The sequence below is a fragment of the Rhodamnia argentea genome, chromosome 2 (assembly GCF_020921035.1).
Source record: "Rhodamnia argentea isolate NSW1041297 chromosome 2, ASM2092103v1, whole genome shotgun sequence".
In the NCBI taxonomy this organism is placed as follows: Eukaryota; Viridiplantae; Streptophyta; class Magnoliopsida; order Myrtales; family Myrtaceae; genus Rhodamnia; species Rhodamnia argentea.
Window position 1 is genome coordinate 30903726 of NC_063151.1, and position 22893 is coordinate 30926618.

The 22893-nt window shown below is 41.3% G+C and overlaps 3 protein-coding genes across 6 annotated transcripts; all 3 read left to right on the top strand.

Annotated features, from left to right (window-relative positions):
• The first annotated feature begins 1390 nt into the window (after positions 1 to 1390).
• LOC115735523 (beta-1,3-galactosyltransferase 7) lies at positions 1391 to 5894 on the top strand. Of its 4 annotated transcripts, none has more exons than XM_030666798.2 (11): positions 1391 to 1584; positions 1761 to 1857; positions 1997 to 2055; positions 2144 to 2337; positions 2437 to 2500; positions 3543 to 3615; positions 3700 to 3820; positions 3919 to 4006; positions 4091 to 4216; positions 4812 to 4921; positions 5214 to 5894. In XM_030666798.2, the coding sequence occupies exons 1-11, from the start codon at positions 1493 to 1495 to the stop codon at positions 5360 to 5362; spliced, it is 1173 nt and encodes a 390-aa protein (XP_030522658.1). In that variant the 5' UTR covers positions 1391 to 1492; the 3' UTR covers positions 5363 to 5894. The 4 variants fall into 4 exon arrangements, with proteins under 4 accessions (XP_030522658.1, XP_030522674.1, XP_030522667.1 ...); XM_030666814.2 differs by having other exon boundaries at positions 2153 to 2337; XM_030666807.2 differs by having other exon boundaries at positions 2000 to 2055.
• A 1694-nt stretch (positions 5895 to 7588) lies between these two features.
• Positions 7589 to 22500, top strand: LOC115736897. The gene is made up of 2 exons (XM_030668814.2): positions 7589 to 7599; positions 21577 to 22500. Exon 2 carries the CDS (start codon positions 21603 to 21605, stop codon positions 22254 to 22256), a length of 654 nt encoding a protein of 217 aa, XP_030524674.1. The 5' UTR covers positions 7589 to 7599; positions 21577 to 21602; the 3' UTR covers positions 22257 to 22500.
• Positions 8192 to 14194, top strand: LOC115736756 (vacuolar protein sorting-associated protein 9A-like). The gene is made up of 5 exons (XM_048273396.1): positions 8192 to 8531; positions 9222 to 9369; positions 10458 to 10628; positions 10875 to 11054; positions 13015 to 14194. Exons 1-5 carry the CDS (start codon positions 8440 to 8442, stop codon positions 13822 to 13824), a joined length of 1401 nt encoding a protein of 466 aa, XP_048129353.1. The 5' UTR covers positions 8192 to 8439; the 3' UTR covers positions 13825 to 14194.
• Positions 22501 to 22893: the final 393 nt, after the last annotated feature.

Below are 22893 nucleotides of genomic sequence, written 5' to 3' on the forward strand. Positions count from 1 at the left end.
AAGATGCCGAACTTTGTACCATTGGCCGTCTCATTACACGACACGTCAAAAACGGATTCTTACAAAGTTCGCATCTTTTTTTGCGCAAGTCAGTTTTCCGTAATCTGCCGAAACCATCTCCTGCGATTTCGAGATCGAGCGTGTTTGTCACGCGGTTTGAGCCGGGCTTTTCTTCTGGTCAGCGTCTCATGCGCAAGAAGACAAATGTTACCCTTTTGGAGATTATCCTAGGTCTTATTATTTTTTGTTAAGTTAATTCTGGGCTTTATGAATGTGAACAATTAAATCGAGTAATGTGTGGATTGTGAGAACTTTTCATACTGTCGATTGAACTTTAAAGCTTCCGAAAAAATATGAAATGTTATGGCAAGAGAGTGGTGGTAAAGTATTACCCGAAACCGTGAGTAATTATCGTCTCCTCGGTACTTATTATAGTCGAATTAAAATTTGTAAAATCGAAATAATTGGGATTCGTTTGTTTCAAATTGAGTTTAAGTACAAAGTACTTATTGGCTTCTCGTCATAATTGAAATATCGGATAAGCATATAAAAAAATTTACGAATAGGACGTAAAGATGTATATTATCATTTTGTATTGTAAAAATCTCGAAGTTTTTTAAGTTAAAAGAAAGAGGAATCAGAATGCATCGGCCGCAAAAATCCATTTAAATGAAAAATAAACGTTTACGTGCACACATGGCAACACTTATACTCTGGAAATCGGCTTTTGTTTAAAAATTGATTTTTCTACTTTTGTTTCCGTCTGCGCTGTAAGTCGAGAGGCGGATTGGGGAAGAGAGATTGACTCGAGAGATTGGGCGTTGATTGTCTCTTTTCGATTATAACTTCCGGAGAGAAGTAATTTTTTTTTAAAAAACTTTTTCAAATGGCTTCAAACTACTTATGCAACGCAAAAAAAAAAAAAAAAAACTCTAAAAGTAGAAATAATCAAACGAAATTCTACTTCAAAAGAGAAGTATTCGTAGAGCAGAAATTTTACTTCAAAAGTGTTGTGTTGCGCTCGGGAGTGCCAAAATTTCACCGATAATGTCAAGTGAAAAGTGGAAAGAGGGAAAAAAGCGAATATATAATTTTTTTTTCTCGGCCTTGACTCCAGGCGTGACTTGTGTGTCCAAGTCGACGGCGTGAATTTCAACCCAAAAAACAGAGAGAGAACAAAAAAAAAAAAAAAAGTCGACGACGTGAAGCGCACGCCGCAAGCGCAGGAGACCGGCACACAAATATTCCATATATTCCCCCGTAAACAATTAAAAACAAAATATTCCCATTTTCCGCTCCATTCGCCTAACCCCGGTTTGACGGTCCTCGTCCACGCGCTTGCTGCTCCACACTCCCCGTAAATATAAATACTCGGAATAATAATAAACACATCGCGTCTTCGTCTTCATCTTCGTTTTTGAACTCAAGTTCGATTGGAGTTCGTCCCTCTCCATCTCCTCCCCCCCTCCCCCTCCTTGCACGCGCGCTCGCCATGAAGAGCCGAGGCGGCAACAGAATCTCCACCAAGTGGATCCCGATCTTCTGCGCCTCCTTCTTCCTCCTCGGCATCCTCCTCTCCAACAGGTCCGTGCTCTCTCCGTCTTGATCGCCCCGTCGATTACGGTCTCCGTTGCGCTGTGCTCGCGTTGCGTGATATCGGTGCGATCTCGATAGCGGCCCGCGAATGTTGTTGTACCGTACGCGGAGGAAGCTCGATTCGAGTACGTCTGGTGTTTTGATTCGGAATCGTGTGCTCGCAGGATGTGGTCTCCGCCTGAATCGAGTGGCCAGCTCGTGTCGCGGGCTCGGCGGGAGCAGGAGCTGAGGATGGTTTCGGAGGACTGCGACTCGAAGAAGGTGAGGGTTTTTGTTGCTGAATGTTTCGTGGCGGCGAACTGTGTCTGGGTGTGTGGGATTCGAGTTCAAACTAGTTTACCTTGAGCTGACGTTAATGCCGAGGTTTTGCCTTTTTTTTTGTTTTTTTTTTGCGTGCCAGAAGCCTGCGGATGATAAGGATGTGATGCAGCAAGTGCACAAAACTCATGAAGCTATCCAGTGAGTGTCATGGCCGAGGTTTTAGCTGTGGAAGTCTCGATTTTAGATTTTGTTCTAAGTCGTTTGCTTCTTTTGAATTTTTGTGGAGGCTGGATAGATCTCTGGACAAGTCAATCGAGTCGCTTCAGATGGAACTAGCTGCCTCTAGGAGTGCAATGGAATTGGGGAGTGGATCGGGTGATCAGAAGGCAAGGAAGAAAATGTTCATGGTCATTGGAATTAATACAGCATTCAGTAGTAGGAAGCGGCGGGATTCTGTCAGGGGGACGTGGATGCCTCAAGGTATTAGAATTCTTGCAGAACTTGTTGTCAGGTTGGCTGATGTTACCTCCTCGTATGTTTTTGTTATCTAATGATGCGAATGTGGTTGCGATTGATTAGGAGAGAAGCTTCTTCAGTTGGAGCGCGAGAAAGGGATTGTTGTACGGTTCATGATTGGACATAGGTCAGTTATTCCCCTTCCTATCGGCATACTGCTTGGGTTGTGCGATGTGAAGTGCTGTGATTAATTACTAGACAATTTTCGCGAGATGGAATATAAGAGCGGAGTTTTGTGCAAGGAGTTCCTTCGTTCTCGAATGCTTCAATAAAGCTGTGAGTGCCAATATAATAATTCAGGATATCTTGAGTTCCCATAATCTACATAATTTAACGTGCAAAATTAAGAGTAACATTCTTTGGTTACCTCGACGCAATATCCTGACCAACAATATGATTGTCTTATTTTTTCATTTTTGTAATGCACCATTGCCTCTTCACTGATGGATGCATATAATACCTTTACAAACTACTCTCTCACAAGTTGCAAGTGCTTTGTGTTCTGCCAACAATTGGCAAAAGCCATAAATGAAATTTCTTTGACGAGAGACAAGCATAGGTAGTTCTCTTTCTAAAGCTCTCTTTTATTAGACAAACGAAGGCCTTTGAGGAATTTTAAATTGTTTATGTATGGGAAATTTGAAGCTACAGAGTTAAAAAGTGGAAAGGTCTCTAGGCAAGGATCTGTGAGAATAGTGAAGTTTGTTATGCATAACTTATTTCTTACTCGCCACTATGCATGGGAATGAAAAAGCTCATATGCAAAAGAATGAAATTGAGAATCTGTTCATCAGCTTCTTTTAGATATCAAATTAGTAGGTTTATACTTTTTTACCTTTTGTTTTCACAACCCTGGTTGGAAAAAATTCCAGCTAGACTTTGGGGAAATATATGGGGGATGCATATGGCAGGCTTGTCGTTTAAGATGGAAAGTATAGGTGTATAGTTTCGAACCTTAAATTGACATATATTTAGTTGCACTATGTATTCATTTTGAAGTAATTCTGGCATTGCAGAAGCTCTGATTAGTGGAGGTTCCATTGCAGTGTATGTAAAAGTAGAGTAGCTTATAATCAGCAGTGTTTGCAATCCTGAATGTAGTTCCCATTTCGCTGAGCAATGACTTCATTGGATCTCTGAATCTAACTACGATCACTCTATGCATCCAGTGCAACGTCAAATAGCATTTTAGATCGAGCAATTGACTCGGAAGATGCTCAGCACAAAGACTTCCTAAGGCTGGTAAGAAAGCCACAGTTTTGCTGCTGGAACTCTGATAACGTGTTCGTAAATTTGGTCTCTATAATATGATCTTTCTTCCTGTAGGAACATGTGGAAGGTTATCATGAATTATCTGCAAAAACAAAAATCTTCTTTTCCACTGCTGTTGCTATGTGGGATGCTGATTATTATATCAAGGTGGATGATGATGTCCACGTTAATTTGGGTATAAGCTACTCCAATGAGTTTCGTTGCTTATGATTTTTTTCACTTAACTCCTGTCATTATTGTTCAAACTCTATTTAACGCATGCTTACTTCATAGGTATGCTGGCGACAACCCTTGCCCGGCATCGTTCGAAGCCGAGGGTTTATATCGGCTGCATGAAGTCTGGACCTGTGCTTTCTCAAAAGTACCTTTTAGATCTTTTAACTTGAGAAGTATCAATGTCAAGCCTGCATTTGCTTTCTTATTGACACTTCTCTGTGTTTTATAGGAATGTCAAGTATCATGAACCAGAGTACTGGAAATTTGGAGAGGAGGGTAATAAGTATTTCCGCCATGCAACGGGACAGATCTATGCCCTCTCAAAGGATCTGGCTACCTACATCTCAATCAACCAGTAAGGAGTACAATTTAATTGTGGTTTTCGCTGATTGCTAATTACACAATATCCTTTTTAATGTTCAGTAGACATCACATGCTTTCAGACTCTCTAATAGATTTTCACTCTCTAATAACTTTAATGCTTTCAGACTTTCTAAACTATTCTTTGTGCTCACCTCTTGACCCCGGAGGGGGGGGAGAGGTGTTGATGGATTTATTAAGAAGTTGTCTATCAATTCCTCAACAAATGAGCCTAAATGTAAGAAATTATACTTTCGTAGGACATTATGAGTAAATTTTTAGCTACTATTCAGAAGATTTATGTAATTATAAAAATTCAGATTATGTGTGCGGAAGGACTGTTTGTTTGCATCCTTCTTTCATTGAAAATTTAGACTGATCTTGATTGTGAATCAAAATTCTGTAATGACTTTTCCCTTCTGTTTTCATACCAGAATAGAACATCGAGTTTGTTGAAACCTTTATTCTTGGTGTTGGATTAATCTGATTTTACTAGAGAACTTTGGTCCCTTGAGGTCCTGAGTGCATGTGGTGGATTGGGCATTTTAGAAGATTGTGAAATAAGTGGTTGGTCTGGATTGTGATTGCAGGCCCATATTACACAAGTATGCCAATGAAGATGTGTCGCTTGGATCATGGTTTATTGGTCTTGAGGTTGAGCACATTGATGACCGCAACATGTGTTGTGGCACTCCGCCAGGTAAATAAATGTATCTCACAGAAAAGATTTGTAAGATCCTAACTGGAGAAAGGCACATACTTATCACCTCTGGATGATAGCATCACTGCTAATGTAATCATGTAACTGATAGTTTTGCGATAGTTTTTAGCCATCCACTTTTTGCAGACTACAAAGTCTCAATCTTTGACATGTTCGAATTTGAAATTGGAGATGGGAAACATGCCCTGGGGTTTGATGTTGTAATGTAACGCCAAAGTTTTAGGGTTCTCATTGTTTCTTCTTTGTTAACATAAAGCTTCTGCTGGATCAGATTGTGAATGGAAGGCACAGGCTGGCAATGTGTGCATTGCTTCATTCGACTGGAGTTGTAGTGGTATATGCAAATCGGTGGAGAAGATTAAAGATGTCCACAGAAGGTGCGGCGAAGGGGATGGAGCTGTCTGGGATGCTTTAATTTGATGTAGAGTTACAGCGGGGGATAGTATGTTGGGTAAAAGAGAAGCGCATAATCATTTAAAACACGGTGCGAATTGAAGTAACACGGCACTTTTGCAAGTTAATCGAGCGTGCAACTTACAGAGGAGATTTACTGGCCGGGGTTGCAACATGTTTTATGCGCATGTGTGGTTCGAAGGAGGTGGTTGCAGCCGCTATCAAGTTAACAAACGCCGACGCAGTGCTTGTTTGCTGCATGTCCATGGTCTAGGAAAATTTGGCTGTGGACACTTTGCAATCCCACTTGGATTTTTGGGTGATATGTGGTTATTTACGTGAAATTATTTCTTTCTTTTTTTTCACACTTTAGTGAGGTGTAACTTAGGCTCTAGGATTTTACACACCTGGGTCCCGTGTTTTTGACCCCTTGGTAGAATTTCGGGAACTGATTTTGTTTTGTTCGAAAGGAGGTCAAGTAAAATTACTGTGCATCATTATGTCAGTTTTTTATTTTTATTTTTCCAGCTGAATTGGGTATGTCAAGATTTTCCTTGCATTTTTTCCCCGCCTGGACTATGTTTGCATGCGCTCGTAGTTGGTCAAAATTGTGAAAATCCCCAGTATTCGAGCTGAAGGTGGCCACCAATCCTGATGGGAACACTTCATCTGCAGAAGATGAGGGCCAAAAAGCATTTTCCACAAATGAAATGTATTTACAGTCTCTTAAGTGAAGAGAGCCTGCTTATTAAAGGAGGATGGCCTTCCCCAAAGCCGGCAGCAGTGGGGCAAAATGGTCTTTTACGTATAAAACATAAAAGGAATAAGAACGAATTTTAATTTTAAAACAAGCCAAGCAGAGAGTCTTTTAATTGAGGCTGATCCAATCACCCATCCAAGTTTGGTATGCCAGATAAAGCTCCGGATAGAATAACTTTTATCCTATTTAGCGTTTGGAGCGATGTAAGATCCGGATAGGATCGGATATAGCTCGGCTATAAAACTCTCATTTAGGAGGTGGGATAGATCCGGATATGATGTGTAAAATTTAGAAAACTCATAAAAAAATCACATTGCCCTTGTTATCACTCTTCCTCTCTTTTTCCCAGCGCCGCCATCATCTCTCCCTGTCTTGAGTTCCGATTTCTCTAACTAAAATAGCTACCACAACGGCCTGACTTCAATGGCCATAACTCCCCTCACCAGCAATGACTTGTTTCGTGCCTTCAACCGACGAGAAAAGCGGCGCCGGAGCTTGCTGGCCCTACCTCTTCCTTATATCACTCAACTCCATCCTATGGGGAACTTCATGATCCCGATCAGACCCGATAGAGAAGGCAGCCGAGGTGACAGGGCTTCTCATGCCCTAGGGAAGATCTCGAGGCTGTGGTATGGAACAAAGTTTTCATGTTCCTCTGAATTCTCGTTGCTTATTTGGTTTTTGGACATTGTATTCATAGAGAAGAAGGTTCTGCTAATGAATTTTGGTTATGGGCTCTGTTGATTTGCAGCCGCGATGCTGAATTTAATCGAATTTAATTGAGAGGCCTTGATGCGGTATTCACCCTCGTCAAAGGGAATGATTTGCCCTAAGAAGAGGTAGGCGTCGACGGCAGAGATAGCGGGACGGGCAAAGAACTCAAACTCGGGGGGTCTCAAAGTGGCGAAATTAGAAGTAGAGAAGGGCAGCAAAAGGGATGTCGGAGAAGGAGTGAGCGTCCTCGTCGGCATCCTCAAAATCACGAGGAAGAAGGGTGTAGATGGGGATTGTGGAGGATGAATCTTTTTTACAGATAATATTTATTTGAATTCATGCTACGTCCCAACATCAATAAACATTGGATAAGATATTTAAAATCTTATCCTATTCTTATCAAATCCGACACTATCCTATCTATAAAAAATATACGGACGACCAAACGCAGCCTTCATGATTTCTATAAGATTCGATCTATGATTACTATAGGGTTATTGAATACCGAACTAACGTTATGGGGTAGATCGTACAAATTAACAATTATGAAATTTGATGGCACATTTCACGTAAATTATAAAGGACAAAAAATGAAATTATTCCAATCTTTATATCGGATTTTTGCCCCGACTCCGACTTTAAGTTGTTGGGGAGGAGTGGAGGAAAGGGAGGGGAGGCGTGAACGTGAAAGAAATTATAATGTACTCTGTGAGAAGGAGAGAAAGGAAATTTTAAAATTTTGAAAAATTCCTCTTGCTTTTCTTTCCCTCGTGATCTTCCAAAGAAGAGAAAATGATATAAATAATCTCTAAATTTTGATTTAATATGTAATGTAGTCTTTGAATTTTTAATTTAATCAGTATGATCCCCGAGCTTTAGCTCAACATACAACGTGATCTCTAAACTTTTAATTTTACCAATATGATTCTTGAACTTTTGGAACATATTCAACTTAGTTCCCGAATTTGAATCAATAGAAAGATTATATTGAACATCTTCCTATAGTTCGGGTACTATGTGGAACACGTTCGAAAAATTCATGGACCGTATTTGTCAAATTAAAAGTACATGAATTACATGACACATTAGGTTAAAGTTCGGGGATCGTATTGGTCAAATTAAAATTTCAAGGGTTACATTGCACAATGAGTCAAAGTTTGGGGACTATTTGTGCCAATTTTTATTTTGTTCTAACCTATTTGTGTCATTATTCCTCCAAATAAAGTACCCAAATAAAGGACAGATATTTTTTACGTAAAAATTACTCCCCCAAAAATCGTTGAAAAAAAAATTAGACAAAAAAAAAAAACAAAAAAAGGAAAAACTATAGTCGGTCTGCCTTCTCTGTCGCTGTTTCTGTCGTCCCCCCATTATAAGACGCTCCAAAAACATAAAAAACAAAGAAAGAAAAAACAATTCAGTTCAGCCATAGTCCTTCACGGCACACAACCACCTTCTTCCCAGCTTCTGCATCTCTGTCTCCCTCATCCTCTTCGATGGAAGCTGATGAAGTGCAATCATCTCGCGGTGCGTTAGACAGCTAGCGGAGAAAGCGATCGCCGGGTGTTTATTCGCGCGCAGAGACAGAAGTCAGGTGCAGAGCTCGCGTCGCTTTTGGGTTCGGTCGGCAATGGAGAAGGCTGACGTCGTCCTGGGGCTGCACGATTTCCTGGAGCGAATGCGTCAACCCTCCGCTTCCGACATCGTCAAGTCCATCAAGAGGTGCGCGATTCATGTGCCTGTTTTTCTATTCGCTTCGTCTTCGGCGGTCTCTCGATGTCGAGGGCCTATTCCCATCAGCTGTTTCCGGGCGTTGATTCCGATGACTTGAGTCAACGGTGGGAGGCGGACTCTCCTGTTGTTCGGCTTCTCTTGCTTGGTTTCGGCAGTTTTTCCGTGCTTCTGGAAACGAGTTCTAGTTCGAATTTGAAGCCAAAGGAGAATTTTTTCTTTTTTTTCTTTTTTGGGTCAGTGCCAAAGGAGAAGTTAACTATGCGATTAGTCTACTAAAGGGGGCCTTAATGTTGAAAGCGGAAAGTTGCGAATAACTTTTTTGATTGGCATGCTCTGGAGGGTAGACAAGGATCGAATTCATGGCAACAAAATTGGAATTGTGGAAGCAATTGAACCTTTTTGCGCATTCAGATACGACAACTGATTAACTCAGAAAATTTGTCGAAAAAACTGCTGATACTGGAGGAGGATCAGGATTTTGCTCAATCAAAGTCCACTTTTCAAGTCAGGCACAGTGAAGAATTATGTAGTTTTGATTTTGATTTCTTCCCCTTTTTCTAGTCGCAAAAATAGAAGACTAGAGGTTATATGTGGATAACCTTGTTTCCTCTACTTCTGTTTGACATTAATATGTGAAGGCTTTTTTACCTCTGGGCTAAGGTGCATTTCTTTTTGCAGTTTCATTGTCTCGTTTATAAACAATGCTCCAGATCCGGAGAGGGATAGTGCCATTGTACAGGAATTTCTCAACAATATGGAAGGAGTATTCAGGAATCATCCATTGTGGGCGGGTTGCTCAGAGGAGGAACTGGAGAGTGCTGGTGAAGTGAGTCACTATCACAACAAGTTTTACCCAGAAAATTGCTTTTTAACTTTGTATACAGGATGCATGTTTACGTGATGCCATTAAAGTTGCCTCCTGACAAAGCACTCCATTTTGCCCTCGTTAATGGTATTCTTAATTTTCTCAGCCAGACATGTTCTAAATCTCAACTAGTTACCTAGGACCATGTCTTTAAGGTGGAAAGGGAAGGCTGTTCTGGGCTAGACAATTGGCACTAGAGTGTCAATGCATATTTTAAATTGTAGGGGACAAAGGCTAACTTTGCCATGTATGAAAAACATTTGACAAATAAAGATATGCCTGAAAAGTGGCTTCTTGTCCGCCACCCAGATTCTTATCGTGCTACAAGGGAAGGGAAAGAACCCCAAATGGGAAATGGGATATAGCATGTGTAGATAGTGGTTGCAGTTCAGCAGAATTGATAGGTTGACATCTGGAGAAGGGTAACTGATACTGTAAAAATCATACATTTGAAGCTGATATGATAAATTCCCATGGTTTGGTAGAAAGGACCCACATAAGTGATTTATATGGTGCGGACATGATTCTTTGATGAGATAAGTAGAGCCTGTGAAGTTTTTGATACTTCTAGATATGAGAAAAGTATAATAGGCTAATAGAAGCACTGTACGTAATTGTGAAATTCCGCAACTGCGACATTTTTCCTCACCATTTTTTTTTGCCTTACTTCTAGGAAGTTCTTCACTATTTGCTGAATTAGTTGGGAGTTTACCTTCATAAAATTGGTAAACTTCTCTTGAACAGCTGTTGCTTTGGGTGGATGCAAATGTGTTGTCCTTAGAATGGAGTAGATATTAAATGAACTGGTTATGTTGATTTTACTCTTTTTTTCCTTTTCTTTTTATTTCGGCTGCAAATATATGCAGTTTAATGTTCAAGCCATTTGCAGCGAGTCTTGGAAGTGGTGGAAATATTATTGCTCCTTGGAACTTAAATCTATTAGTTCATGCCGAGAATTCTCCATCATGATATTCTAGTTCATTGTTCAATATGCAGTCGATGAATCCTGACAGGTTTCATCCTGTTTCTCTGGCTTGTTTTCTATACAGGGATTGGAGAAGTATGTAATGACGAAATTGTTTTCCCGCGTGTTTGCATCACATCCAGATGATGTTAAACTTGATGATGACCTGTCTGAGAAGATGTCTCTGGTTCAACAGTTCATTAGGCCAGAAAATCTGGACATCACACCGTCCTTTCAGAATGAAACATCGTGGCTGGTGGGTATCCACCCGCACTTTCTTAAACAGTTGCCTTAAGGGAATTCTGGATTATTTTCTTAATTTAGACTATAGACGGTCAGCTCATTGGACCTCATTGACAATATGTGCCAATAAATAGATGAACTGGCTGCTCCTACTTTGGTACTCATAATGCATTTCTTTAGATTTGGTTTTGAATGGGTTAGCTGCTGATATAATAAAAAAATCTTTTAGTCTGACTAATCTTCTGTTTGGTTTTGACAGCTTGCTCAGAAAGAACTACAAAAGATCAACATGTGCAAGGCACCAAGAGACAAGCTAGTGTGCATCCTCAATTGTTGCAAAGTTATTAACAACCTGTTGATCAATGCTTCCATTGCTTCCAATGGGAATCCACCAGGGGCTGATGAGTTTCTCCCTGTTCTAATTTATGTTACCATTAAGGTATGTGTTCTCGTTATTTGAGATATCTGTCCTGTTCCTCAGGAATCATGACATATTGAATGCTTATCCAAATTCTGTCATTTTATGCTGGACTGTTGACTGCATTTCTTTTTTTATCTAGATTCATTTGCTGATTGGTCAATATCAAAATTTTGAAAACTATATATGATGTTAGATTTGAAGTTTGAGGTAACTTGTCTGGTTTGCAACACTGATGCCTTGTTCACTACTGTTAGCATTGCATATTGTAATATTCAGATAACAATCTATACCGACGTTTTGTAATAATCTACTCTACTCTAGATAGTGAAAGGAGAAGTGTTGGCTTTCATCGTCATTCTAGAGTCCTTCCACATACTAGGGTTGCCGGTCATTGTGAAACATTTCTGCTGATGAAATGCCAGAGCTTTGGATGCAAGACTGAGGCAATGTTGGTTAGTTTCTTCAATCTTCTGAATAGAAGAGAATCTTAATTACAATGATGGTATGGAACTTTCTCTTTGGATGTTTATAGGTAAGTTGGGAGGTAACGCTGGACCACCATTAGCCCATAGTCGTTAACCTCATTGAGGTGTTTAGATGGATAATATGGATAACCTTCAGCCTATGGAGGAGTGGAACTTGATGTTTCCAAATGTTGAGATAAATTACTGTCGTATGTCACGGGCCGGCACTTTCCTTGGCTGCGGAATAGCCCGTGTGGCGCTTAGCGAGTTGTTCATGCCAGGCCAGCGTTGTTTCTTTAGTTGTCCCATAGAACACTTAGGCGATTGACTTTCTCGTAACGGATCATACCATGCCCAGCTTAGCTCGGGCATCCTTTATATCGAGCGAGAGCAGATTATTTTAGGCACCGCAACTAATTTCGGCCTGCCATGGCTTCATCGGGAGAGCGGCATTAGCTCCCGACCACTTTGTACACGGGAGGTTAACTCCGCCTTTAGAGCTCCTAAGGGATGTATTCTCTCTAATCTTAGAACTCTTAACACAAACCATCCCGACACCACTTCCGTGAATCTAGTTGCTTCTTCCCTCTGCATCACTCACTTACTATGTTGACACCAACAAGCACCACCTAAAGGTTATACGAGTGTGGGAGGACACGGGGACACAAGTCTTCCGATCCGCCGAGGACATGGAACAACCGCTCCGTGTCACATATCTCTCACTTTGGCCCAAGCAAATGGACACCATATTTAACGGACACTTCATCCCTGTGAGTCATTGTCAGGGCATCAAATGCTGAGGCGGTCTGAAGTATTATCTTTTCACCCCCAGTGGCTCAGGTGGCAAATTAAGTGGGCAACTGGAAATTATGATAGCCACTTCATCAGTCTCAGCTGGCTTACACTAAGGAAAGTGAATTTATTTTGTTATAGAGAATATTTTACTTTGCTCAACGGTGAGGATAGCAATGTTATGCTGACTTGGAAACACAAGGAGCAATCTTGCAATAGAAACAAAATTTGTTTTGTGGTGGTTGGGGGGGTGGGGGGAGGAAGTACTGTAGTTTAGATGCCGTCAGGCGTCAGGGGCATATCTAATCTGCAAGTAGTTCTGCATGTTTTGTTAATCAGACATTGCTTATTCCAACAATCATGTTTTGTATTTTTATGTCTTTGAACATGTTTTATAGAAGTTCTTTGGCCAGCCATTTTGAGGTTGTCTATCTGGTTTTTTGAAATTGCTGGTGTTTTTGCATTTTTGGTGATGGTCCAAATTCTTTTCTGATTTTCCCAAAAGGAAAAAAATTGATCTTCCAATGTATACATGGGGCGCGGATCCTGGGTGTTGAATGAAGCCCAGAGGTGATGGAGATTTGGAAAGATTTAAGTAGTTTTGTGGCTTCAAATTTTACTCTTACCTGTTTGGTGATACAACTATTTTGGGATGCTGCTTTATCTGCTTATCGCTGCAATTATTCTCATGCATAATCTGCCCTCGTATTCATCCCATGCAGGCAAGCCCCCCGCAACTGCACTCTAATTTGTTGTATATACAAAGATACAGACGACAATCTCGATTAGTTGCTGAAGCAGCTTATTTTTTTACGAACATGCTCTCCGCAGAGTCCTTCATCTCAAACATTGATGCAAAAGCACTTTCAATGGATGAAACTGAGTTCTTGAGCAACATGGAATCTGCTCGAGCTCTTTTATCTGGGCTTTCCACCGATGTTGATGGTCTCTCTAACCAAACTGATAGTGCTGGTGATTATGCGCCAAGAGCAGAACCGATGGAAACAAGAAATCAAGGTTCTTTTAATAGAATTCCTGCAACACCACCGAAAACATCTGAAACCAAACTGAAGACAAAGTCAGTACCATATACAAGTAATCAGGCATCGATGGCTAAAATCCCATCCCTTTCAGATTTGGAGAATAAAGGGGCAGCTATGCTGTTGAAGGAGGATCAGGTTAGCAAAACCTTTCAGGAGTTCCCGTACTTATTTGCCCAGGCTGGTGATTTGACAGTAATTGATGTAGAAGACCTGCTAAATAATTACAAGAGGATAGTTTTCAAGTACATCTGTCTTTCCAAAGGGATGAATGTTGCCTCCCCGCAAATTCCTTCCAAATTACAAACCGGAGGCCCAAGCGAAATGGAAACAGCGAATAAATCTCAAGATATACACTCTGAGCCACAAGAAGATACAGATAGGACAGACGATAGAGTTTCCCTCGTCGAAGAGGAGAGTCTTGTTTCAAAGTCACCGCCAAATGAGCCATCGGAGCCACAAGGCAACCCTGTTGGCGAGACATCCCAATGATAGGTCAAGTCTTTTTTTTTTTTTTTGGGGGGGGCGGTGGGGGTGTTCCCTTTCATATGTTCCTTGGGTAGCACTGCCATATGCAGGTCATGTATTTGAGACAATGGACAAGATGATGGGTTTATTCTTGTCCTCTGGTAGAATTTAGCAGTCAATCAGTCCTGTTTATGGGAATGAGGATGATCTTAAAGAGCATCATCATCTCTCCCTTGTCGTCAAACTTAGCTCACGTCTTCCTTTACCACTTGCAAAATTTTTCAGCAGGTTACAGTGATGGATAGGTGATAGTTTGATGTGCATTTTTGTTCATGTGGTAGATTTGGATATTCCGCTCTTCATCAGAGTTTCAATATCAATGTTTGTTCTTCAATTGTGCCTTGTATTGACCACATGAGGATTTTAGTGAATTCTGGCCTGCATAGTGTTGAAAAGATTTTGGTATGAACCAATGATAAGAATGGATACAAATTTTATATTTCGTGTGCTGAGGGAAAGAAGAGGTAAGAAATGAATCTCTCGGTAAATTCTGGTCATTCTGGTTACAACTGGAGGAAGTTTTAACCCGGAGATCCTGAGGGAAAGATATTTCAGTTGAATTCATGTTTCTCAATACTCTTTCCAGTGTGATCATTTGTTGGTTGAAGGCTTGTAAGCTAACTTGTGAAGAAATAAACGGCTCACATTTTAGTGTGGTTTGGCAGAAAATCAAAGAATTGCACAATGAAAAATGCTGGTTCACAGATTTGCTTCATCCCTATCACACCTTAAATTGCATTTTGCATGCTGTCTTTACTCTTGAGCAGGGTTTCTGCATTCTGAAACAAGCCTGATGACCATGTAGTTGTGCAGTTGAGACTGACATTTCACCAGTTTCTGTGCATTCTTTTAGTACTTATCTGTTGTAAGACTATCTTTGACACTATCAAAACCCTGGCAACCTGTATCTAAAGCTCGACCCTCTCCCACCAGTCTTATTATCGGTTTCTTTTCTTTCCCCCCCCCGGAGAATCTAACCCTCCACCACTTAATGCCTTACCTTTCTGTTTGAACTTAAAACTGCTCGTGCATTTCCTTTTAAACAATTCCACTCCTTTTTGACTGAGAGTCCAGACCTGAGAGAAACCAGACAGCATGATGGCCATAGGATCAGCAGTCTTGTCGCAGCGGGCGACCGTGATCGATGCTTTCGATGGCGAACCGCCTCCAGAAAAAAAAAAAATTTCACATGGACCAACATATTTCCCCGAAAATGCATTTGCATTGCTCGTAATAACCAAAGTTGACTAATAATGCCCATCAAAAGGACCTTCGGTACTCATCTTCTCTCTTTCAAAGAAACTTCCCTTTTTCCATCTTGTCTTTATCTCCTCGTTGTTATGCGGTCGCCGGTCGTATTCTGTCACGCAGCTAGCTTACACAGGCGGCATCACCGACGGACTGGGGATCAAGATTCGAGTTATCCTGCGTGTGGGACAATCCGCAGTGCAGTGCACACCAAAAGTGGGACTGTTTTTCCAAATGGGAGTGTCCTCTTGAGGGAGTGATCTTCTGGACCTGGGGTGTCCCTTTTTTTGAAGATTTGACTTGTCATTGCCTTTGTTTAACCGGCGCATACCACCGCCAACTGGCCGGTAAAGAGACTATTTCTCCGGCTTTGCATCAGCCGCGGATGTGAGAGAGAGAGAGAGAAAGAAATGGGTCTAGTGCTTGTATGGAATTCGAACTAGTAACTAGTCTCAATAATGGAAGGATTGAAAAAACTCATATAAGCAAAAAGCAAATGCTTCATAAATAGTATTGTCGGGGACGGTACAATCTCAATCATAGATACACACACCATCACCATGTGTTTTGAACAAAATACTAATTTATTAAGAGATCATGTGGTCAGAAATAACCGATCAAACTGTTAAGTTAACAGCAAAATATTTCAGAAATGGGTGTTCGGTTTTTTCAATTTCTTGTTATTAGGAAACTTTAATGATTTATAGAGAGAGAGAGAGAGAGAGAGAGAGAGAGAGAGAGAGAGATGGGCCTAGGGTTTCCTCTACTTCTTGGAGACTTCAATGATTTTAGAAAGCAAGGGGTGTTGCAAGTCACAGACAACCATGTTGCCCCGTGCCAAGACAATCTCTGGCCGGGGCAATGTGCGCACTTTTTCTTTAAAGGTTAACCTAAGCGGAAAAAGAAACAGGGAAAGGAGACACTTGGATGAGTAAGAGATCCCATGGTGGCTTGGCCTCCACAACCAGTTGATCTTTTTCAATTATCGACTGACAAACGACTCTTATATGTCTTCCACGCGTGATTGCTTAGTCCTGAAGCATGTGGCAGTGCACAAAAATTATGGCATCTTCTACTGATTCCGACACTGACGTTTGCACTTTTACTCACTCTAACTTTATGTTCACTTAGAACAGGGAGAACATAAATTTGTCTAGCGATATAGTATTTCTGCGAATTTGTTATGAGGCCACCTTAATTAGTAAGTGTTGATTCTATAGGACTAATTCCACGTTGGGTAATCCGTTCAAAAGATAAAACGACGAAAGCGGCGGTGGTCCGGCTAAGGTATAAATAACCAGATCCTTACATGAGATTGGAAAATTGATTACAATGAAAGCTAATTTGAGTGTGCGTACAAAATTATGTGGCCATGGGCCGATTGCCCTTTTTTAAGGTATTGAAGCTCTCAAGCTGTAAACTGATTTTTCTTTTTATAAAGCCGCCCAAACATTTAGTGCAGCTAGTAGATCAGGCACTTTTTATAGAATATCCCGCATAAGAGAATGAATTACCGAGTAGATAGATCGGATCTAGACGTTACGGACTCGACTCGCTTTTAGAATTGTATCTCAGATGTTTAGCTTATTAGTGAAAGGCACTTGAGTTAGGAAGTCTGTTTGTTAATACGTGTATAAAAGCTTGGCGATTGAGAATTGAGAAGAGTAGAGCTTTCTCGATGCTTCACGTCGGCAAATCATTCACAAATCACATGTAAAAATTTTGTGCCTGAAAAGCATATGGAGCTCCACGCGCTTTCCAACAAAAGAGGGGCCAAAAAAAAAAAAACATCATTTTTTTAGGGCTGTATCGCTTAATAATAGAAGTACCTAAATAAACCATGGTACCAAATCCACCCTTCACGTGCCACCCACGTGCAGACACGCTATGTGTCGGCTGACATCAACAAGATGTGTCCTCCCTTGCCCCACGGACAAGATTTTTATCAGCACGTGACCTGCATGTGCCTGGTCGGTACCTAATGGCTAACCTAGCCTTAGCTTCTGAATTGACCCGAGGAAACCGATGGGTTTTGCACCCACTCCTCTCATTTTCATCGAATGCTTAATCGCACCGTTCGAGATTGATAAGATTGGATTAGTCGTAATCAAATCAAACTAGGGAAGGCGGAACTAGTCTGAACTGCCGTCGGAGACAGATCTTAATCGCAAGATCGACTGCAATTATGGCGTTTGAGCTTAACATAACGAGCGAAAATCAGAAACAGAAAATGAGAAACTTCAGTTAAAAGTGAAGTTTGGTTTTACCCTCAAGAATTGATATGCGGTCATATTCCACAATTCATTTACTGTGTATTCATCACATTTGCCATTGGTCCAATCTTGAACAGTCAAGACTACTGAATTGCCAGTGAAAGCGATGGACAAAAATAGTACCATGTCTGTTCCTTTAACATTAGGACAGGAATTGTCATGTGGGCTGTTGGTTAAAGTTCATCGTCTTATTTTATTCTAGCTTGAAATACATATACCGCAAAAAAAAAAGAAAAAAAAAGAGCAAACCGCATTTGAAGAACCAATCCACAAGCAGACCCTCTTAGCATTGTAAAACTTCCCGACGTTTTACTCCAATGGAGGTGATAATGTGTCTACTTCTGCAAATAATTCCTATTTGGCAGGTTTATCAAGGGCCTAATTCATTAAAAAACCTCCAACTTTATGTTCGATCCCAAATTTATCCCGAACTTTTTTTTTTTGCCTCGGAAAAAACCACAAACTTTATATCTAGTTCCAAATCCGCCCTGATTTGTGACAAACTCTCAATTTATTCTTAAATTAGCCACGTGGTCCGGTCCCAATTTGACGTGGCATTTTCATGTCGTAAAAAAAACCACATGAGCAAAATAAGAGGACATAGGTACGAACTAACGTGGCATTTCCACATAGATAACAAATCTACACCAATAAAAATTGATGAAATTCTCCCAAATGAAACCGTTCTAGGATATGAAAATTAGGGATGACAACAAATCTACACCAATAAAAATTGATGAAATTCTCCCAAATGAAACCGTTCTAGGATATGAAAATTAGGGATGACTACCGATGATTTTTGTATAGAGGGCTAGCGTAATGTTCAGGGTAAATTTGGGACTAAATCTAAAGTTTGGGATATTTTTTAAGACAAAAAAAAAAACGTTCACGATAAATTTGGGATTGAACCTAAAGTTTAGAGTCTTTTTTTCTAAGAAAAAAAGTTTCGAGATAGATTTTGGGACTGAACTTAAGATTAGAGTTTATTAAGGGCATGTCAGGTTGATGTAAAGTGCAAACTGCTTCGTCCTTTTATCTTAAATCATTTATTTTCTCACATTGGTGTAGAATTTGGATGATCTCTAACTTACGTGGATGGATAAAGTGTGGAAAACAAAGGCATGACTAAGCTTGTTTGATTCTAAGCCATCAAAACTCTCTCATTTCTTCAAGCCTTTGTTAAAACAATAAATCAGACGCGGATCAGATGAAAAACAGATTGCTAAAGTGACTCAAAAAAAAAAAAAAAAAAAGAAGAAGGCATTTCTAAAAACTTTACATTGGCGTTTGCTCATCATTGTTGGTCATCCTTATCATTGTTGGTCCTCTTAACTTCAACATTAACGGCTAACCGATAAGAAAATGGGGTTAACCAAAACCGATTCAAGTCAAACACACCAACCAACCGTTGACCTTCAAGCTTCGGCACCAAAAAAAAAAAACTCATTCTTTTGGGTATGACTTTTGGAAATAGTGAAATCTTGATTTTCTTAATTAACCCGGCAACTATGGTTTGCAACCGAATTTAATAATCGCAATCCTAGGTAACTATCGCGTGTCCAATAGGGTTGCCGCTTATGTCCACACGGGTATTCTTATCCTGCGTTAAGTTCATCCAAGCGGTCTCGAATTATCGTCGTGAAAAAGAAGTACGAATCCCTGCTCTCTTTTCACTCAGTTGATCCCGTAGAGAACATGGTTAGTCACATGCTGTAAGTCGATGCCTACCAGATAATTTTCAAACGCCTAAGGACTTGAACCTTTTGCCCATAGACAAAAAAAGCTTCATTCTTACATCTAAAAATGCCTAGTTGGGATCGACACTGAAGGAATGTTGGAGTTGGCGAATACTTTGGGGACTTTTATTTCTCACACCGGGCATGTCCACGTGAGCTTAGGAAAACCGAAGTATGATCCGACGATATGTGACCCCTGCGCACGGGATGCGGGGGTTCGGGAGCGCCGCCCTCGACATGGGTGTCCCATTGCCCGGTCGGCGGGAGAGGATTCAGCTCCCCGGTGAGCGGGTGGGGGTTCGGGGCAGTGCCCTCGAAACCTCAACAAGTTTGTACTTTTATCTAAGTTAGCCTATTTGTTGAGGGATTGAAGGGGTTTCAAATAGATTAGGTTTTTGGCCCGTTTAGAGCATATATATATTTGCTCGTTTTTGCTGATTATTGTCACGAGTTGTGCGGCAGTAAACTTAAAATTATAGTGAAATCTCTTTGCGGGACGTAGCCCTATTTTGGGGTGAACCTGGGTAAATTGTGCATCGTCTATTTTTCTTCTATTATCTGTGCGATCATTCTGAATCGGTTTGCGATATATCCCTTTAAGGAGGTGGAGAACTGTCGATTTCCAGTACTTCCGGTAGCGTCGTTTCTTCAGGATTGATAGCGAAACGGCGTGTAGTTTCATCCGGAAGCGCACCTCAATAATATCAATCAGCCTCTATTCCTAGCCCCGGCAAAAAAAAACGACCTTTTTTTTGTTTTTGTTTTTGTTTTGATTTGGTCAAGATTCAAGAATACGGCGATCGACTTGAGTGCAAGAAAAGTCCAGCCATATTGAGACAAGAACACAGATAAGAACGCCGGGCTAAGGACGCATTAGGTCATGGGGCTGGGGTGGCCGTCAGCCCCCAAGGTTCAAAGCTTTATCTGAAAATAATACATGAAATTCTAACTTCAGTTTAAAAATTTTCTGATTTTTTTTTTCTATTTTTCAGAAACGAGTTTAAAGGAGATACAAATTCCGTTCATGTCAACAATTTTCGATCGAAAGTGACCGAAAGAAGTACGTTGGCAAATAGTCAAAAGATTTAAGACTACATTTAGCCAAAACGAAGAGTTTACTATGGAATCGATATCCTCTAGCAATAAGCTTTGGATTTTTTTTTTTCCCTTTTGGTTGATAATTTTTGCTGTAAATGAATTAAAAGCAAATTTTTGGACCCGAGCAATTCCTTAGACTACTTCGTCCGAACTCCGCAATGTAATTAAAAAATTCGGGGATATTCCCAGAGAGAAAGAAAAGAAAAATATTTTTCTCTCAACTTAGAAGGGTGGTGGTGGAGAAGGTAGACTCCACGTCAATTTTGGTTGACCGCCGTCGAGTAGGCAGGCATAGTAAACTTCCACCTCCGGAATGGATTGTCGGGGCTTCGAGTCTTGCGCATCGCACGGTATCAAGTACCCGACGTACACGGCGGTTACTTGACAGTGCGCGAATTTTAGGTGATGAGATGAAGAAGCGAGGGACCACCGGCGAGAGAAAGCAGGAGGAGCGTCAACCTCAAAGCCGCCGATGATGAAACCTCAACGGGGGTGGCGTGAGAGACGGGGCGTGAATCCCACTTTTGGAGTCTCCCCAACTCCAGCGACACGCAGTGTGATTTGGACCCAAAAACTGTTTTCCTTTTCCGTTCCTGATAATTACTTTTATTCCCACGCGTGCGACGGCTTCAAAAGACTACGACTTTTTTACTCTTTAGTAATCTTCGCTTCAGTTTCACTCCCACCCATTCATACCCCGTGAAACATCATGGGGTGTTAAGAACCTACAGAAAACTGATTTGCGTCAAACTGATCCAGAGAGCGATCCATAGTATTTTCGTGGTTGTCATACGACCTTCGCAGACCAAGCTAATACGAATCCGACTTTTGATCCCGCTGCGCTGCGGTGTTTGCGTTGAGCGTTACATGAAATGAAGCGTCGGGGCTCACATGTTAAGCCACATCGACCGAGTTTGATATTTTTCGAAAGGAATGAACTTTCGCATGGTTCGATATTATTTAGTGACGGTATTTTTTTCAGGCGTTGCGAATGAGAAAACGGTTTCTCTGCAAAGTGGGCGAAGACAATACCTGTGATTAGAAGAAAACCCACGTAAACAAGAGATAGAGATTTGGAAGATGCACGGACAGAGACGGAGGCTTGAAGTGAATAATTTGACCAAATATTTTATTTAATGCAGCTTGTGGCTGTATGCGAAGGACCAAGTCCGTCAAAGACCCGGTTCTGCACTCGCGGTCGCCGGGAGAAATCTATCACAAGAATTCTCTTCCCCCTCCATTTTTGACACCCTCCAGACTCAGACACACTCTCTCTCTCTCTCTCTCTTCTCTCCTCTTAAACAACACACTCCCCAACTATCACACCTATAACTCTCTCTCTCTCTCTCTCTCTCTCTCTCAATCAATCAAAGAGAAGAGAATCAAGATGGGCAATGCTTATAGGGACCACCACCACCTCTATCATCTTCACCATGGAAACAACCTCCAAATCCAACACAAGAGCTCCTTCTTGCCCATGTTGTGCTCAAGGCCCTCCATTAAAGATGGGAGGCTCCCCAAGTGGAACGACGAGGACAGATCCGCCTCTTTCTCCGACGACCCCATGTCGCCAAAGGTCGGCTGCATGGGCCAAGTCAAGCGGAACAACCGGGTTGTTGGCTTCCCAACGCCCAACAAGCTCATCGCCATCGCTGCCAAAGCCAATGTCAATAAGAGTCTCAATAAGTACGCCAAGCTCAAGAGGCTTTTCTCTAGCAAAAGCCTCCTCACATCCGCCACTGCTGCTGCGGCCGCCGCTGCGTCGGGCAGCTACGAACGTAGGAGGCAAAAGGAGAGCAATGGGTGTGCAGGAGCCAAGAAGAAATGTGAAGAGATTGAGAATTCCGTCAGCTCACCGGTTAGTATTTTGGACATGGATCCCCCATTGCCAGTGATCAAGAAAGTGAGCAAACCGGCCGCAGAAGGAGGCGGCGGAGATGGCAGCCTGTGGAAGAGGAGGTCAGGTGGGGTTGCTTTGAAGGGCCTGGAGCTTCAACAGATTCACCATCCAAGGCATCATATGCAGCCAGGCACTGTTTGATCGGAGGAGAAAGTTAGAATTCATAGGGAGAGAGAGAGAGGGATCCCGGAGAAGTGTAAATGGCTGGTGTCCAGTATGTTTTGCTTGTTTCATCAAATGTGTATTGAATTGATTTGTCCCTAGTATACACTGCAATATATGCAATTTTTGATCATAGATCTTGAATTATATTTCTTTTTCATGGGCGCAACCAGAAAGTAACTTGGAAAATCTGGAGTCTGGTAATGCTCATTCTAATTTGGCAGAAGCACATGAGTGGAGTTTTTGCTAGCAAGGTAGGCAAGGGGGAGTGGAAGATCATCGGTTGTCTTTCAATGCGGTGTTTTTTCCCCCAGAATGGACACCATGTTTCGGAAGAAACTGGAACCCACAAATATGAAGCATGATACTCCATACATCGATTCGTTCAGCTAGTTAATTTATGTGGAGGATGAACATCACTAAGTCACCAAATTCCAACACAAACTTGCCAAGTGGCAGGAAAGAGAGATGGAAAAACCTCGGAAACATAGAAATGTCCTGGACATTTGAGAACGCTTACAAGTTTAATTTGGTGACATGAGAGTAGTCACTCGATTAACACTATTTACTTGGTTGATCGCCCAATATAAACTCTCTACTTGAGTGCCTCGAGTTC

Excerpts from the sequence above, each read along its gene's own strand:
- LOC115735523 (XM_030666798.2), top strand. The coding sequence starts at position 1,493 with ATGAAGAGCCGAGGCGGCAACAGAATCTCCACCAAGTGGATCCCGATC. Across the intron at positions 4,217-4,811 it reads ACCTACATCTCAATCAACCA|GCCCATATTACACAAGTATG; the intron begins GTAAGGAGTACA and ends TTGTGATTGCAG. Across the intron at positions 4,922-5,213 it reads GTGTTGTGGCACTCCGCCAG|ATTGTGAATGGAAGGCACAG; the intron begins GTAAATAAATGT and ends CTGCTGGATCAG.
- LOC115736756 (XM_048273396.1), top strand. The coding sequence starts at position 8,440 with ATGGAGAAGGCTGACGTCGTCCTGGGGCTGCACGATTTCCTGGAGCGA. Across the intron at positions 10,629-10,874 it reads AGAATGAAACATCGTGGCTG|CTTGCTCAGAAAGAACTACA; the intron begins GTGGGTATCCAC and ends TGGTTTTGACAG. Across the intron at positions 11,055-13,014 it reads TAATTTATGTTACCATTAAG|GCAAGCCCCCCGCAACTGCA; the intron begins GTATGTGTTCTC and ends CATCCCATGCAG.
- LOC115736897 (XM_030668814.2), top strand. The coding sequence starts at position 21,603 with ATGGGCAATGCTTATAGGGACCACCACCACCTCTATCATCTTCACCAT.